Source organism: Colobus angolensis, unplaced genomic scaffold, assembly GCF_000951035.1.
Source record: "Colobus angolensis palliatus isolate OR3802 unplaced genomic scaffold, Cang.pa_1.0 Scaffold179, whole genome shotgun sequence".
Lineage (NCBI taxonomy): Eukaryota > Metazoa > Chordata > Mammalia > Primates > Cercopithecidae > Colobus > Colobus angolensis.
In genome coordinates, this window is record NW_012114921.1 from 6,722,775 (window position 1) to 6,741,028 (window position 18,254).

Consider the following 18,254-nt stretch of genomic DNA (forward strand, 5'->3'; position numbering starts at 1 on the left):
GAGGGAGGGAAGGAAGGAAGGAAGGAAGGAAGGAAGGAAGGAAGGAAGGAAGGAAGGAAGGAAGGAAGACAAAAAGAAACATAAATGTGTTTGTACCTCCAGTTCAGAACACTTTGACTATCTAATGGATATGCAAAAGAAAATAATAAATAGCTTCGGGAACTAAAGAATAAACACACAGGAATTTCCCTCCAAGCTCAACAAACACAATAATCCCTGTAGACAGAACCATTTGTACTTAAATAAATAAAGAGAAGAATAAACACAGGGCATGTGACTTAACTGGATAGACATTTGCTGTCGTTAGAAGCTGAGCTATGGACTGACATTGGGTATTGATGCACAGAGCAAGTATAATTGCAGTTAGCTACCAGTGAACACTGGGCACTGATATACAGTGGACACTGCCTCCAACAGACATTTTCCCTTTGTGGATATTGGTCATTGGTGGAAGCTATCATTCATATGATAAACATTAGATATCAACCCACATTTGCACCCTGGTGAACATTAGCCACCAAGGAACACTGAACATTGATGGGCAAGGTCCTATTAGCCTATGATGACCTCTGTTATCATAGACATTGCCCTTGGTGGAGATTAGGTATGCGTGGGCGTTAAGCACTGGTGGACTTTAAATTCTGTAAGCACATAAAGTGAGTAAGGGATAGGCCTCTGCCTGCCATATTCCTGGCAGTCCAGAAAAACAGCTCATGAGCTGGTTTGGTGGCAGCTGGATGGTAGAATCTACCTCTTTAGCCACCTTTTCCCTCTGAAAGCCTTTTGGCCATGGCAATTTGGGGAAACCAGGGGCTTGTGTGATAACAACAGAGGGACATTTCTGAATTTGGAAGAGTCTCCTTGGCTCCCTGAACTACAGAGGGATTGGATTACACACAAATCCACACCTACTCTCTTCTGCCATCCTGACCAACACTGTCTGGGTGTTTGCCCCTCCTCTAGAAATGAGATAATCAAATCGCAGCAGGGCTGGCTTCTTGGGCAGTGAAACCATGGAAGGACCCTGTGCTTGGTTTAATGCTCTGTTCTTGTCATCTTGAAATCCTAATAACTTCGAACAAGGGGCCCCACATTTTCATTTTATACTGGGTCCCACAAATCACACAGGCAGTTCTGAAGCACAGAATCCTGGCCGTGGACCATGGCAACTTACTCATCTCTGGGCCTCAGTTTCCCCATCTGTGAAAAGGGGCCAGGAGAGAAAGGACTTTAACTTTGAACTTCGGCTTTTTATACTCTAAGATCTAGAATCAACAGTCTGATTGGAGCTATGTAGAACTGCATTAACTTCTCCAATTTATTTGAAAATGAAAAAGCAATGGAATCCCAGTGCTCTGTGGTCTCTCAGGGCACCTCTACCCTCTCTGATTCATGGGGTTTACACAGCTGGCCCAGCCCCTGGGGTTGGACAAGGAAGAATGTCAGAATTGCCATCTGACAGATAAAGCCTGGCCTATGCTGGTTTCTTCATCTGTATAGTGACAAAAAACCTGGTGCAGTTGTGAGGAGATGATGGCATGTACCCAAAGCATGAGGAACACATAACCATAGCTGGCCGCTGCATTACTATGAAAGGCATAAAGAGACTGGTGAGCCTGCTGACCCAGGATGGTGAGCTGGGCCACAGCCGACGGTGAGTACCTACTCCATGACTCTGTGGGCTACCAGGTGTTGTTCTGTGATTCTACAGTCCCAGAACCTTACAAAATTCTTCAGTTCTGAGTGACAGTTATAAAAAATGGACTCAGACTACATGGCTCTGTAATCTACTTCATAACTCTATGAAGTTGAGCTCAAGAGTTTAAGACCAGCCTGGGCAACAAAACGAGATCTTGTCTACTAAAAAATAAAATATTAGCTGAGCATGGTGACACAAGCCTGTGGTCCCAGCTACTCGGGAGGCTCTATGAAGCTGGATGAGGGCAGGAAAGAGCACTTACAGGCTGTCATTTTGTGCCAGGCACAGTACTTGGTTCTCTACAAATGTTACTTCATTTCTTCTTCATACAGTCCTGTGGAAGGAGCTATTTTCCCTTCCTTCCTTCCTTCCTTTCTCTCTCCCTCCCACCCTTCCTCCCTCCCTTCCTTTTTTTTTCAGGGTCTAGCTCTGTCACTCAGGCTGGAGTGCAGTGGCACAATCTCAGCTCACTGAAGCCTCAACCTCCCAGGATCAAGGAGATATTTCCTCTTTCTTTCTTTGTTTCTCTTTCTTTTTCTCTTTTCTTTTCTTTTTTTTTTTAAACAGGGTCTAGCTCTGTCGCCCAGCCTCCCAGGTTCAAGCCATCCTCCCACTTTAGCCTCCCAAGTAGCTAGGACTACAGGCGTCACCATGCCCGGTTAATTTTTAAATTTTTAAATTATGTTGCGCAGGCTAGTCTTAGTTTTGAATTCCTGAGCTCAAGCGATCCTCCTGCCTCAGCCTCCCAAAGTGCTTGGATTACAGGCAGGAGCCATCGTGCCCGGCCTTGAGGGGGATATTTTCATCCCTATTTTCCAGGTTCAGAGAAGTGAAGTGACCTGGTCAAAAATCACACAACTGGTTAGTGATGAACCCAAGATTTCAACCCTTTTCTGTGAATTCCAAAACGGATTCTTTGCACTAATTTTCCTGATTGTGTAAGATTCGAAGGCCCTCGCCCTGAGCACCAGGGTTCCTAGAGGGTGGAGTAAGGCAGGGCGAGGGTAGTCCGGCAGGCGTGGAGGGACTGGCCTCATAAAGCAAACAGCGCAGCTCATTTTGCTCTGCAGCCGCCCTGGGCCTGGCTCCTGGCCCTGGGGTGTCTGGCCATGCGTGAGCACTAGATGGCGCTGCGGGCCGGGAGTCTCCGCAAGGGGAAGGAGGGGCGCGGGGACTCTCGGGTCGGCTAGGCCCGCCGGGGCTTCCACTCTCCTTATGGCTGGCAGGAGGCCAGGGTTGCAGGGTGCAGGGCAGGTTCCCCACCGGGAAGGACGAGCCCGCCCAGCGTGATGGCATCCACGCCCATGCTCTCACTGGGCCTTCATCCTGCCCCGTTTTGCAGAGGAGGAAGCTGCAGCTCAGGCGGAGGTGACCTGCTCCAGAACTGATTGCCGCAGAAGCCCCCTCCTTCCCTTCGCTGCCTCCGCACACTTTGGCCCTGTGTTTAAGGCCTTTTTGTTCCATGGCCCTCCCTCTAGGACTCCTTCCACAAGCGGGGACTTGGGAAAACCCTGACCCAGTGGCTGAAAGTACCGTGATCCCTACCTCCATCTGAAGCCTCTCTTGTCCCAGGAAATGTGGGGGAGGTGTAGAACAGGAGGACTGTGGGGGCCCGGAGTCTCACCCTGACCTCCCTCTCCCCCACACCGCCCTGCGCCATGCCTCAGCCCTTTCCTACCTTGACCGCTGGGTGCCAGCCTCGGACCCAGGGCCTCAGGTTGATACTTCTCCCTGGGGAGGCCTGATTACAAGATGGGCAAGCTCCCTACCAGTGCATATGGCCTGAATGTTCTGGGCACAGAGTAGGTATCAGGAAAAACCTGACATTGGTGATGATGGTAGCCATTCCCTGTAGACCGGCCAGTTAGAAGAACTTGGTGACAGCAGAGCCACCCAGATGAGCTGCAAGCCTGATCTCTGTCAGTGGAAGTGTGCAAACAGGAGCTGGGGTACCATAGCAGCTGAAGCGCCAAGGAAGAACAAAATACTGTTGCAGTTCAGAGGAGGGAGGTGGGAGGGGCTAGGGAAGCTTCTGAGGACCCGCAGGCACTAGGTCTACTGGATGGGAAGGAGGTTGAGAGACAGGGGTGAGGACAAGGGCAAGGTCCCATAGTAACACCTGAGCAAGAAAACAGGTGTGCAAGGGCCTGCCTGGCATGCTCATGGCTATGGCTGGAGTTGGGGTGACAGGAACAGCGGGGAGGGCCGGGGGAGATGAGAGGTGAGCAGGGTGCAGGAACTCCCTCCCTCACATCACCTTACTCCCCTAATCCTGAGATTATCAGGCTTTTCAGGGAGAACAAGCTGCCCAGGGCACGGCCTAACCTGATTCATCTTTGTGGCCCCAGAGCCCAGCCCAGGGATTGCCAGTGGACACTGGCTGAGTGAAGCAAAGAACTTTTTATGGTGTTTATTAAATCAAGGACCAGTCAGATAGATGATGGGCTAAGCAGGTGGAGGAAGACAGAGCTCACTGCCCTGTGGGGTCTCTGTGGGGCCAGCCCCTGATGCCCACATGGCCACTGATGCCCAGCTTCCCCCAACACCGCAACACAGGCCCAGGACAATATCACAAAAGTGAACAAATGCAACCTTTTTCTGCTTTTACAAATGACATGTCTCCATCCCCGGCCAGCAGGGGTGGGGCAGGCGGGTTGAAAGTGACAGTCCATTAAAAAGGCAACAACTTTTATAAAATGAAGACTAAGGAAACAGCCCAGGGTTTGGAAGCTGAGATGCTACCCTGGGGGTCGAGCATAGACATGGGTGGGGGAGACCTTGCCTCCTTTCACAGCATTCCTGGGAGGGTGACAAGGGCTATAGCACTCAGGGCCAGTGGGGACTGAATCCAGGAGGCCCCTTGGAGCTCCCGGCCAGATGAGGCTCCAGAACTGCAGCAACTCCTTGGAGCAGTATCTAGAGGATGCTCAGGGGAAAATGGGTAGGTTTCCAGTCTGGATGCTGGGGGACCCCAACCCAGGGTGAGAAACTGGCTAGGCTGGAACCAATGTGCCCTAAAGCTTCCAGAGGCTCCGAAGGGCAGAGTGACTTAGCCCATGCCACACAGCTGGTCACCAGGCCCAGAGTCCCACTTGTGAGGCTCTTGCCTGTCCTGCTGCTGCTACTCCTGTGCTAATGGGGAATGGGCAAGGGCAGCAAGGGGAGCCCAGGTGGGGAGGGTGGGGCTTATTAGAGGAGACAAGAAAGTGCAAAGGGCCCGGCTGGGAGGCAGGAGGCTGTGCTCCAGTCATGCCACTGCCCGCTAGGAACTCAGATTAGCCTTTTTCCTTCTCAAGGCCTCAGTTTCCCCATCTGTCACATGAGAAGGGTGGACTTGATTCTTTGCAATTCCTTCTACCATTAAGGTTCTAGAGAAATAGAAAAGGAGGAAGTGGGTCTCACGGCCTCATGGCAAAGAAAGGGCTATGTTAGAAAAGAAACTCATGCCCCTGAGTGACTGGGCCACGGGCCCAAGGGGACACTCAGCCCAGTGGACCTGAACTTTGCCTTGCAGCAGGGGGTCCCACCCACCCTCTGCCCATCTCGGGTCAGGCCGGCCCAGCCATGAGGGAAGGCACTTGGGGGATAAGTGGGGAAGGGAAGCAGGAGGGGACCAGAGTCTGGTTTGGCATCGAAGTCCCTCTGCTCATGGTTTGGGGGAGCAATGTAGACAAAGGGGTGAGACTTTGCTGCTAGGTGTGACTCCCAGGTCCAAAGCCTCTCCTAGGCCCACAACTCCTGCAGTGATGCTGCACCATAGGCCTGCGGGCTCCTCACTGGTGTTGGCACATGGAACATAAATCATTCGGGACCGGAAGCAGCCCAGGACAGCAGTCTGCTATGTGGCCCTGGGCCACACCATTCGTCACAAGATGTTGGGCCCCCTAGCAGCAGATTCCCGGGTGTCTACGCAGTGCAGGGCCACCTTGGGGTTGGAGCCAGGCCTCCGGGGATAGGCACCCTCCCGCACCAGGCGCCGGCACCACACATCCTGGCCCACGCTGACACTCTGCAGTGCCGGGAGGTGGAGAAGCAGCGCCTCAGGCAGGGGCACCAGGTTGGTGCCCGAAAGGTCCAGCTCCTGCAGGGAGCTCAGGCCTGAGAACACCTCAGCTCCTGCCCAGTTGAGCTTGGGGTTGCCCGACAGGTCCAGGACCTGCAGTCCCGGTAGCTCGCGGAAGCCATAGGGTGCCAGCTTAGGGAGCCTCTGCAGGCTGGCCAGAGACAGGTGTGTAAGGCCTGCCAGCCCCGCGAAGGCACCCGGACCAATGACAGCTAGAGGGTTCCCATCCAGGCTCAGGTAGCGCAGGGGCAAGTCTTGGAGGTTGGGCACGGCATGGAGCCGGTTCCAGGCCAGGTTCAGGCTCTGAATGGTGGGCGCAGGCAGGCCGGCCCTCGCGGGGTGGGGCACGAGGCGGTGAATGAGGTTGTGGGAGAGGTCCACGTGTAGTGCCCGGCCCTGACTGTGGGTCGTGAAGGCAGACACTGAGACCTCCCGGAGCTGGTTGTGGCTAAGGTTCACGTCACTCAGGGGTGAGCTGGTGAAGCTCTCGGCTGGCAGGGCTGTCAGGCCATTGTGGCTGAGGTCAAGCGACTCCAGGTAACGAAGGCGGGAGAAGGCAGTGGGTGAGATGCTGGTGAGCAGGTTGTGGCTGAGATCCAGGCCAGCCAGCGTCGTGTAGCCTGGCCCCGCCAACACCGACTCATTCACCATCTCTAGCCGGTTGGAGGACAGGTCCAAGTGGGCTGTGTCCAGAGGGATGGGCACTGGCATGATGTGGGGGCCCAAGCCACTGCAATCCACCCGAGTCAGGCTGAAGCTGTCGAAAAGGCCGAAGGTCTCCACCTCGCACTGGCACCCGGGAAAGCATGGCCGGGTTGTCTGGGCCCCACTCACGGCCAGCAGAAGCAGCAGGGGCCACGGCATGGTGGGGGCTAGAAAGAGAGCCATGGGTGAGGACTGAATGCACCAGATGGTCTAAACCCACTGCACAGAACATGAGCCCAGTCTAGACACCGCTGGAAGGTGTCACAGGCCCCAACCTCCTGGAATGCTTCCTGGAACACTCCCCAGAGTTCCTAGACCCAGTTCCTCTCTGGCCTCTGCCTCTCCATCTGCATGGTAAAGGGGCGTGAGGCTAGGTGGTGAATTTTCAACTAGAAGAAGCAGACTCCTTTCTTAAACAAGAGCAGCAGATGAAGGCAGGCCTGGTCTGGCTGAAGTGAGGGGGACCTGAAGCCCTCCACTTCTGCCCACCATCCCTGCCTACGGTGTTAGGAAACCCAGTTTGAAACCCACCAGACTAGACGGCTTCTCGGGCTGGCCTCTCCAGCTCTGATGGTCCAGAGTCCCTGGGTTGGTCTAGACCCCGACCCCCGGGTGAGGGGCTCATCCACTGGGCTGAGGGTAGGGTGCGCCCAGGGTGCCCCATTCTCTGCTGAGCAAGTGTTACGTGTCAGGTGCTGTTCTGGCTGCCCCACAGCACAGTCACATCTGACCCTCACGACCCCCTTGCAAGGCAGAAAATTCTCTGTTTTACCAAAAGGGAACTGGGCCTTAGGTTAAGACACTTTTGGACAGCCACACAACAGAGTGGAGTGGCACTAGAGGGGACACTGACAGACAAAGCACCGCCCACTGCTGTGGTCTGGCCGGGGCTGAGCCAGGCCTGAGACCCACACTCCAGACTTCAAGACCAGGGCTCCCTCCCTGCAATGGGGCCTGCAGTGACTACCCCACCGCACCCCTACTCCACCTGCCCTGTCCCCCTAGCCTGTCATCCAGAGGCAGGATCTTCCCTTCTCACTGGGCATCCTGGTGTCCAACGTGGGTGTCTACACTCCCAGATGGGTTTTGGGGACACCTGTCCCGAGTACCTTTCCCCCTTACCCTGCCCCTTCCCCCAGCAGATTAAGCTACTACACCTCTTTCGTGCCTCCTTTAACCTTGGGCAGGCAATTAGGCTGCTTCCCCCATTATACAGATGAAGAAACAGAGGCTGAGAGAGGAATAGGGCTTTACCCCAAACTAGTAAAATGCAGGGCAGGAATGGGACCCAGGCCTGCTATACTCCAATTCCCATATTCATATGCATTGCTTCCAGCTGGACTGGCAGAGTAGCTGGTGGAGAGGCAGGGTGCAGGAAGGGCTTCTCCCACTGACACATACTATGGCATGAGCCAGTTTCCCTTCTCAGATCTCAGTTCCCTCTGTACAATTACAGTGGTGGCTGCCACAGATGTCGGGCGCTACATACGTGTTGTCACATCTAATGGTCACACCACCCAATGCTGTTGGATTCAAAGCCTGTGTTCACGTCCACTGTAGCTCCTGGGATGCTGGTGCTAGCATGAGAAGCAGAGGGCTGGGCAGTGGGAGCCTCTAACTAGACCAATTGGATAGTCTGTGGTCACCCCTGCCCTGCACAGTGGCCTGCAGTCTGGGAGACAGAAGGCACTAAGCTTCCTTCTAGCAGGGTTCTTCATCTGGGTGGCCCTGCTCTGGGCCCCCTGCCCTCTTGCCCATCCCTCCCTCTGGCCTTCAGGAAGGAGGTGAGAGAGGGGGAGGAGATGGGCCAGGGACCTGCCCCCCTTCCAGACTGGAAGGTGGGTGGGGAGGGAGTAGCAGGATTGTATTACCAGCCTTGCATGAAACTTTAAAGAGCTAGCCACCTGATCTGCACTCTGGCTTTGCCCAGGGGCAGGGAAAAGTGGGACTCTTCTCCCCTGCCCTCATCCCCATGTAGGCCCCTCCTCTCCCACCTCTTTCTTTTGTAGAGGCCAATTTCAGGATTAAATCCAGCCCAGGTGCATCCTGGGCATGGTCCCAACCAAGGCAGGACAGAGTGTTCCAATGTCTGGAACCAAAAGGAAAATATTAAGTTGCTCCAGGCCCTCTTTGTTCCCCTGGGTGAGCTCCTCACCGCAGGGCTCATTACCACCAAAGGCCCCACCTCCCCTGCTAAGCTGATCTGCTCATTCATACCCACCCTTCCTGGGGTTTAAACAAACACCACAAAGGCCCCAAGATTACCCTTTGATTCCCAGAGGTGATTATACAAGGGGTCCGTGAAATGCCAAATGGCCTCGTATGAGCTCCCACTTACATAACCAGCAACTCAAAACACTGCCCAAATCCACTCCCACCAGAGGGGACCTCTCGCTGACCCTCTTAAAGTCTCAGCCTTGTCCTCTGCACTAAAGGGTGGCAATTTCTACCCTGTCCTCTTCACCTAAGTTGATTAACCCTTACTGCCAACTGTGAAGGGCTGTGCACATGCACAGGGCGGTCATACCCAGCAGCCAGAAGATACAGAACTGAGGCAATGGTAGTAACAGCCAATATAAAGAGGCACCTGATGTAAAGACGCAGGAGTTACCTAGGTAACTGTTCGCACATGCTCCCAGGGCACTGGACTAGGTTCCTTGCTCAGCCCTGCACAGTGGGCACCTCTCCCGGGGTTCCTGCTCTGTGCCGGGCCTATGCCCAGGGCTGGCCATTGGCAGTGGGAAGTGCCGACAGTGACAGTCAGGGCCAGTCCTCACTCTCTGCTAGTGCTGGACACACATGCTTTCATTCAGTCCACACAGTCACTCTGTGAGCCAGCAGTCTCATCCCCATTTTAGAGCAGAGGAACTGAGGATGGGAAAAGGAAGGTGGCTGACCATCTTTAGCAGGAGTGACTTGCTACACTGTGCAACTCTGGGAAGTTGTATTAGTCTGTTTTCATGCTGCTGATAAAGACATACCCAAGACTGGGCAATTTACAAAAGAAAGAGGTTTAATTGGACTTACAATTCCACGTGGCTGGGAAGGTCTAACAATCATGGTGGAGGGCGAAAGGCACTTCTTACATGGCAGTGGCAAGAAAGAATGAGGAGGAAGCAGAAGCTGAAACCCCTGATAAACCCATCAGATCTCCTGAGACTTATTCACTATCATGAGAATAGCTTGGGAAAGACTGGCCCCCATGATTCAATTACCTCCCACTGGGTCCCTCCCACAACAAATGGGAATTCTGGGAGATACAATTCAAGTTGAGATTTGTGTGGGGACACAGCTAAACTGTATCATTCCACCCCTGGCCCCTCCAAATCTCATGTCCTCACATTTTAAAACCATCACGCCTTCCCAACAGTCCCCCAAAGTCTTAATTCATTTCAGTGTTAACCCAAAAGTCCACAGTCCAACGTCTCATCTGAGACAAGTCTCTTCCACCTATGAGCCTGTAAAACCAAAAGCACGTTAGTTACTTCCTAGATACAATGGGGGTACAGGCATTGGGTAAATATAGCTGTTCCACATGGAAGAAATTAGCCAAAACAAAGGGGCTACAGGACCCAGGCAAGTTCAAAATCCAGCAGGGCAGTCAAATCTTAAAGTTCCAAAATGATCTCCTTTGACTCCATATCTTGCATATCTGAGTCATGCTGATGCAAGAGGTGGGTTCCCATGGTCTTGGGCAGCTCCACCCCCGTGGCTTTGCAGGGTACCTTTCTGGCTGCTTTCATGGACTGGCATTGAATGTCTGCAGCTTTTCCAGGTGCACAGTGCAAGCTGTTGGTGGATCTGCCATTCTGCCGTCTAGAGGATGGTGCCCCGCTTCTCATAGCTCCACTAGGCGGTGCCCCAGTAGGGACTCTACTCCAACCCCACATTTCCTTTCTGCACCACCCTTGCAGAGGTTCTCCATGAGGGTCCTGCCACTCCAGCAAACTTTTGCCTGGGCATCCAGGTGTTTCCATACATCTTCTGAAATCTAGGCAGAGGTTCCCAAACCTCAGTTCTTGACTTCTGTGCACCCACAGGCTCCACACCATGTGGAAGCTGCCAAGTGCTGTTGAGCTTTGGTTTGGATTTTGTAAAATGAACAATTATCTCCTTCTGTGGATGCTCAAAGAGATTGGGTCACCTGCCCAAGGCCAGTGAATGATGGTTCTGGGACCTGCCAAGTCTTGGGGCTTGCACCCTCTGAAGCCATGGCTGAGCCGTATCTTGGCCCCTTTTAGTCATGGCTGGAGCATCTGGGACACAGGACACCAAGTCCCTAGGCTGCACACAGCATGGAGATCCTGGGCCTGGCCCGAGAAACCCTTTTTTTCCTCCTACGCCTCCAGGCCTGTGATGAGAAGGGCTGCCTTGAAGAACTCTGACATGCCCTGGTGACATTTTCCCCATTGTCTTGGGAACTAACATTCAGCTCCAAGTTACTTATGCAAATTTCTGCAGCTGGCTTAAATGTCTCCTCAGAAAATGGGATTTTCTTTTCTAATGCATTGTCAAGCTACAAATTTTCCAAACTTTTATGCTCTGCTTCCCTTATGAAACAGAATGCCTTTAACAGCACCCAGGTCACCTCTTGAATGCTTTGCTGCTTAGAAATTTCTTCTGCTACATACCCTAATCATCACTCTCAAGTTCAAAGTTCCAGAAATCTCTAGGGCAGGAGCAAATTGCTGCTGTCTCTTTGCTAAAACATAACAAGAGTCACTTTTGCTCCAGTTCCCAACAAGTTCCTCATTTCCATCTGAGACCACCTCAGCCTGGACTTTATTGTCCACATTGTCATCAGGATTTTGGGCAAAGCCATTCAACAAGTCTCTAGGAAGTTCCAAGCTTTCCCACATTTTCCTGTCCTCTTCTGAACCCTCCAAACTGTTTCAACCTCTGCCTGTCACCCAGGTCCAAAGTTGCTTCCACATTTTGGGTATCTTTTCAGCAATGCCCGACTCTACTGGTACCAATTTACTGTACTAGTCCTTTTTCATGCTGCTGATAAAGACATACCCGAGACTGGGCAACATAAAAAAGAAAGAGGTTTAATTGAACTTAACAGTTCCATGTGGCTGGGGAAGGTCTCACAATCATGGCAGAGGGCAAAAGGCACTTCTTACGTGGCAGTGGCAAGAGAGAATGAGGAGGAAGCAAAAGCTTCCTGCATTCAATTACCTCCCACTGGGTCCCTCCCACAACACATGGGAATTCTGGGAGAGACAATTCAAGTTCAGATTTGGGTGGGGGCACAGCCAAACCATATCAGAAGTCATGGAGAGTTAAAATGGAGTTAATCCCTTCCTCAAGGAGTTGCCGCAAGGGCTAGAGATTGCTTGTGTGAAACACCCAGCACAGTGCCAGGACACTGACAGATGTGCAGCCAATGGTAGACTGAGACACAGTCACCAACTACGTCCCTCCCCACACTCTGGGGCACTCACAGGGAGGTGACAGGGCAGCTGTACCTGGTGACAAGATAAGTCCTGCAGGACTGTCAGGAGCCCTAGGTCTCAGTGCCTGTTCTGCCATGGATTGTCCTCATCTCATCTCTGAACAAGTCTCTTCCCCTTTCTGTGCCTCAGTTTCCAGCTTCACATTAAGAGGTTCAGTTTAGATAATCCAACTCCAGGGTTTTGGGATTTTAAAGTTTAACAAAAGCACATCCTAAATTTCTACTAAGTATATACAAAGCACTGGGCTAGGCCAGGAGGGAGTGGGGAGTAGGCGGCAGGGGGTGGTGGTGACGAGACAGATACTAGGGTCCCTGTCCTGATGGGGCTTACAGACCAGCAATGAGAATAGAAGACCAACTTATAACAAGATCACTAACACCAGCTTTGGACCCAGGAGACTAGGGCTCTAGTCCTAGGTCTGCCACTATCTGTGTGACCTTCCCTGTTTTCTTTATTTCTTTGAGCCTTGGTTTTCTTATCTGTGTAACAGTATTCACATTGCCTCCCTCTGGGACCCGTACTCTAGCCCCAGGAGAAAGAGAAATGAAGACTGGTAGCCACCAAAGAAGGCTGAGAAGGAAAGGGATCTTTCGGTCAAGATTCAACATTTTTTTCCAAACCATGACCTGCAGATAAAAGATATCCACTGATTGACCAGATTATATAACACAAGAACAGGAGGACAAGGGCTTAGAAACCATATCCATCTGTGGTTTGGGGGATATACTGTAAGGCCTTCCAGTGCAGGGGCCATGAATCATGCATTGTTGGGCCCACGGGGCCAGGTCCACAGTGACTCTAAGTTTGCTGATGGTCTGCAAGGACAAAGAGTAAATGTTACGGCCCCAACAGGCTCCAGGCAAGTCTCCCCAGGTGACACCGCACACACTGCTATGAGACATCTCTAAAACAGCTTTGGCCACATCACTCTCCTTATCAGAAACCTCTTGAGTTCTGCTTTTTACTTATAGAAATCAAGTTCTCCCATGCACAAGGCACCTGCAAGTTGTCACCACCTTCTTCTCCCCTCCCACCTGTCCCCAGCCCCCCATGTGGATTTGAACCCTCCTTGACAGCCGAAGTGGGAACAGCCTTCACCTTGATGGACTCTGAACAACTCTCACCCTCTGCTAACACATCTCCAAACTTGGAGAATTCCAGGGCTTGGGAGCTGGACGGCCCCTTGGGGATCATGGCTGACTGGGGCCTGGAGAGGGGCAGTGACAGCAAGGAATGGCAGAGCAGGGCCCAGGACCTAGGACCTGATGCCTCATGTGACTGCCAGAACTGCATGCATCCATCCCGCCTGCCCCTGGCCTGCTCCCAGCAGAACAAAGCCTGTTCTGTCCACTCAGTCCCCCCCACCCCTCCCTCCTGGCCTCTCACCCCACAGGCTACCCACAGGCCTCCTTCAGTAAATTCTCTGCCGTGAGTTACCTGCTGTTTTCCTACTTGATGTGTGAGCAGCATGGGGCAGTGCCGTGCCTACTTTAACTGTGTGTTCTTTCCCCCACCTGGGATCAGAGCCAGGCCTAGAGGGCATGTGGAGGAAGAGCAGGATGAACCGGTCAACTGCAAGACCCAGACAAGGTGTGAACCTAGCTCTGTACCCACCAGCCTTGGGTAAGTCTTGGGACCCGCTCCGAGGGTCCTCAACAGGGCTAAGAGCACAGGATTGTTGAAAGAATTAAATGACCGAATGGCAGGCATTCCACTCACTATCTGTTACACAAGTACTCAATGTGTGGTAGACAATGATAGTGATGCTAAGCCTTCTAAAGGCAGTCACCATGTGATCCTTCATGTTCCTCCCCAACCAAGTTCCCAGTGCAGCCCAGGAGCGCAGCAGGTCCGAGACTGCCTGTGATGACATTCTCCAGTCACTTCCCTGGTGTCTGCTGATAAGGACAGCTCTCTGGGTGTTGGGTTCCAGCTTGAACCCACCTGGCCCCAGCTGCCTGACCCTGGTGCTGCACTACAGCATCTCTGGTCTGTAAAGTTTTCCAGCTCCTCCCACTGCCCTCAACAACTTCCACAGGGCACTGTTGGCACAGGGCCCCACTGGCACAGAGCCCCAGCACCCTCCTGAGACTGGCCTTTGTCTCAACTGGCTGTTCCTCAATGCAGAGCTACCTCCCACCCTGCTCCCCTCAGTCATGAGCTCACTCAAGCTGATGCCAAGGAAATCCCCAGGTAGACAGTTTTCAGAAATGTCCTGCCCTCCAACCACTTTGTCAGCTCTGGAAATGCAAGGCAGAAAGAATTTCAAGGCCAGACTCCCGGAGCCCCGAGGGCCAGCTCTTGCAACAGACCCGCTAATGCAGCACATCTGGACAAACACAGCAGCCCACCATGTGCTCTCCATCAGCATCTCACTTCTGCCTCACCACAGCCTTGACCCAGGGGATACTGTCCCTATTTTGCAGACATGGGAATGGATGTTATTCAGCTGGGAAGGAGAGGACCCAGGACTTAACCCCAGATGTCTTAGCTCCAAATCCACTCTGCCTCAGCTTCCAAATGAGCACATGTGCAAGACAGCTTAGACCTGGTCATGCTGAACTGTACTTACATGTTTACCTGTCTATCCTACTGTGGGCAGGGATGGTATTAGGTTCCTTTTTATGCCCTTGAAGCTGAGCACCGAGCCTGGTACAGAGCAGACACCATGTGAAGATGCACCAAGCATCTAGAATACCGCTACCTCACCAAAGGACACCTCTCAACCTCTCCCATGCTTCCTCAACTACCATCTGTTCAGTCACCCTGCAGAATCAGCAGGTTAGATGGCATCGTATCTACTTTACAGCTGTGTAAAGAAGTCCAGAGAGATTCTGTGATCTGTCCAGAGTCACACAGCCAGAGAGGACGGGGCTGGACCAGGACCCAGGTATTCTGACATCCAGTACCTGGTCTCCTCCGTGACATGATCCCAGGGACCTGTAAGCCTAACAACTTACCCAAGGAGGATAATCTACAGGGAGACGGGCAAGGCTCCCAATAGGATATTTTCCTTCCAATATGTGTTCTTCCTGAAGATTTTCAAGTTCCCATCAACTTGAGGCAGCGTACATGGACACACGAGGAGGCGCTATGGGGCAGAGGGCAAGGGTTCTGTAACCAGGCAGTCTGGGTTCCAACCCTACAGGGCCTTCACTGCTCTGAGGCTTGTTCGTGCCCTCACCCCTCTGAGTCCTCATCCGTAACATGGTGATATTCCCCATGCTGTGATGATTACATGAGGCAAAGTGAAGACCCAGACCCGGCCTGGCACACACTGGTATTCACTGAATGTTGGTTCCTGTCCCCAGTGAGTGATTTCAGGGACCAGGGAAGAAAAAGGTGCTGTGACACCAGCAAATCCTGAGGCAAGGCAGGGGCTGAAGATGGAGAAGAATCCACAATTCATCCCAGAGGCCTTGGATCTTCTCTCCACATACCATCCAGGATCCCGGTGTGGCTACCAGGTGCTGACAAGGCACTCCCAGGAGACTGGGAAGGGTGAACTGGAAAGGTCTCAGAGGCCAAAGCAGGCAGAAGCTGCTCTGTTGCCTGTGACAGCATGAGGGCTCAGCATCAAATCCGCAGCTCCCCCTGGGCAGGTGGAATCACTGTCTTCCCTCTCCTGCAACCCTAAGCTGGACAGTTACCTCCCACTGTCCAGGTCAGGCTCAGGAGACCTGCTGCAACAGCCTCACTCCTGGCCCCTGACTTCAACTGCCAGCCATGCTGGGCACCAGAATGCACTTCCCAACAGAAGACCGGGACCCTACCACAGCTCCCTCTTTCAAACCCATCCCACAGAGACAGCTTTCTAGTCTAGAGGCCTGTGACTTTTCTAGAGCCACCTGCCTTTTTGCACAGGTTGTTCCCTCTGATGAAGACAAAGATACCCTTGTCTACCAGCAAATTCTTATACACTTGATTCAAAAAGCCACCTCCTCTGTGAGGCTTTCGCAGTCTAACCTGCCCCTCACCCAGGAAAGGCCACCCATGCTGTGAGCTCCCATGGCCCTTGGGCTGCCCCTGTCAAGGTACTGGCCCACTTCTGTGGCCATCTACGCATCGGTGTAGATGGACAGAAAGCTCCCTTCTGCTTTGTGGGGAACATAACAATTGGTGCAACCCTGCAGGATGCTTAGGGCTCTGCCCGCTGGTGAAATCAGGTTTAGGACCAGAGTCAACGCTGTCTCTGCCTTCAATTGTCAGTGCAATCCAGTGAATTTCTGTCTACACGATGTAATACATACTACAAACCACTTTTCATTTATTTGCACATGTAATTCATCATCTTATTTAATACACCAGATCAGTGGAGCAAGAATTAATATCCTCACATTTTAAATAAGTTACTTGTCCCAGGCCACAGAGGTAGGAAGCAATGGGGTGGGAGTAAAATCCGGGTCCTTTGACTCTAAGAGGCTGGATCACTCGGCCTCCAGATTGGTCTCCTGACCTCCAGCACCACCCACAAGCCAGAGACCAGTTTCACAGAATTACCAACCCCACCCTGCTGTATCTGTTTAAATCCTCCAGGAGCTCTCCATTGCCTACAGGGTCAAATCCCACTTCTCCACCTGGCATTCAAGGCCTTGGTGATTTGGTCCCTGCCTTCCCAGCCTCAAGTTCAATTCCAATTCACCACCCTCAAGACCTTGTGTCTGCCGATCCAGCATGCGGACCACCTGTGCTGTTTTCATGCACAGGTCCTGCACATGCTGATCTTTTTGTGGGAGATACTTCCTGCCTCTCCTCTGTGTACCCACTGACTTCAAAACTGACAGCAGGAGGAACCTCCCGTGAGGCCCCTGCCCTGGGTTATTCCCACAGAACCCCTCTTAGGACTTGCTTTGGCCAGGGGGCTTTCAGGGAGGACCCAACCCTCTTTATGAAGTGTCCTCAGTGCCCAGGCCAGCCTTGCTCTGAAAAAGGAAGCATGAACCCTTAAGTGCATCCCCTGTGTTGACCCAAGAGTTATGATTAAGAAGAAAACTGATCTGGACTCTACCACCCACAAACTGTCATTTAAAAAGTAAGAGGAGAAAAGGTCAATCCCCCTCCCTTCCCTTTCCATTTTTGACTCATTTATCAGCTTTTGCCTTTCCTGGTGTTGGAGGAAGGGCAGGTGGAAGCCCGGTGGCTGTAGCATTGCAGCCTTCCTGGGGAGCAAAGTAGTGCCTGGGAATAGGTCAGGTCAGAATGGAGGTGTAGGTTAAACATCAAAGTGTTTCTAGGTTCTGGGATCTGAAGCAGTCAGCCAGAACAGAAGAGGCTCTCAATACCTCCCCTTACAGAAGGGAAACTGAGGCCAGAGAGGGAAAGGAAAATGCCCACAGTCGTCTCTTTCCCAGGTTAGTGGCCTGTGTCCTCCCATCATGTCTGCAGCATCCGACAAAGCTCTAGGTTAAAGACTGGAGTGACCGGTGGGGAGGAGGGTGTTTAGGGTTATCTTTGCGACTTAGTCTCAAAAGCCTAGCAGGCTCCTGCCGCTCTGAGCTCCCCCCTCTCCGGTCAGTCCCAGGCGCTGCAAGTCTAGACTTATCCGGAGGGCAGGGCGCACAACGATGAAAGAAGGATCGAAGGTCTTGAGTCACCTCCTCGCCAGGCCAAAAGTGGGCTGGCACTGCTCTCCGCCCGGCTCCAGCAGCGCGGGTTATTCACACTGCACGCCCCGAGCCGCGAGGGAGTTCTCGCCCTGTCCGTGCCAGAGTGACCGCGACTCCGCGAAGCTGAGCAACTTGCCAGCGCCGCACAGTGGGCCAGTGGCCGTCCCAGTTGAAATCTGTGTGTGCGAGGCTCCCACGGCCCCCAGCCCAGCTCCGGGTCCTGCGAGCCGGCGCCTCAGGCATGATCTGAACTGGCAGTCGCTCGCTCCCCTACCAGGTCGGAGGGTTGGTCCCCCTTTCCCGCGGGCGGGCTGCAAACGGAGAGCGGGTCTCAAAGCGGAGCCTGTCTCCCCACCAAACAGATACAACTCTCTGGGTCATACTCTTTCTAAGAAGCGCGGGGAGGGCAACGCCAGCCGCCCTGTCCCTTACTCTCCCCAGCCCAGGACCGGAGCCCGGGACCCACCTCTCGCCTCCTCCTCCCAGCCGGGGTCTGCAGGGGAATCCGCACGCTCCTCCCAGCCCCTGCCCGGCCAGTCCCCAGGCGCTGCCGATCCCCCCGACCACCAATCCCATCGCAGCCCCTTGCGGCCTGGGACCTCAGGAGGGGGAGGGGGAGGGCTGCCAGCGCCCCCGGCCGGGCTGCGGTGGGGAGGACTGGGGCTGTTGCCCGAGGAACCGGGAGAAAAGTTTGGAGCCAAGTCGTGGGCCCGAGTGGACGG

General features: G+C 53.3%; 1 protein-coding gene across 5 annotated transcripts in view; it reads right to left on the reverse strand.

Moving 5' to 3' along the window:
• Positions 1-4,086: 4,086 nt before the first annotated feature.
• The window catches only part of TSKU (tsukushi, small leucine rich proteoglycan), a 15,878-nt gene continuing 1,710 nt past the window's right edge, over positions 4,087-18,254 (reverse strand). The window contains exons 1-2 of one of the 5 annotated variants that reach the window (XM_011938954.1): positions 17,807-18,027; positions 4,095-6,634 (exon numbers count right to left, since the gene is read on the reverse strand). In XM_011938954.1, coding sequence (XP_011794344.1) covers positions 5,565-6,626 — 1,062 coding nt within the window. In that variant the 5' untranslated portion in view covers positions 6,627-6,634; positions 17,807-18,027 and the 3' untranslated portion in view covers positions 4,095-5,564. Of the gene's footprint in view, positions 6,635-9,494; positions 10,502-17,806; positions 18,028-18,254 lie in introns of those variants that run through there. The other 4 variants (XM_011938953.1, XM_011938952.1, XM_011938955.1 and 1 more) reach the window with 4 other exon arrangements.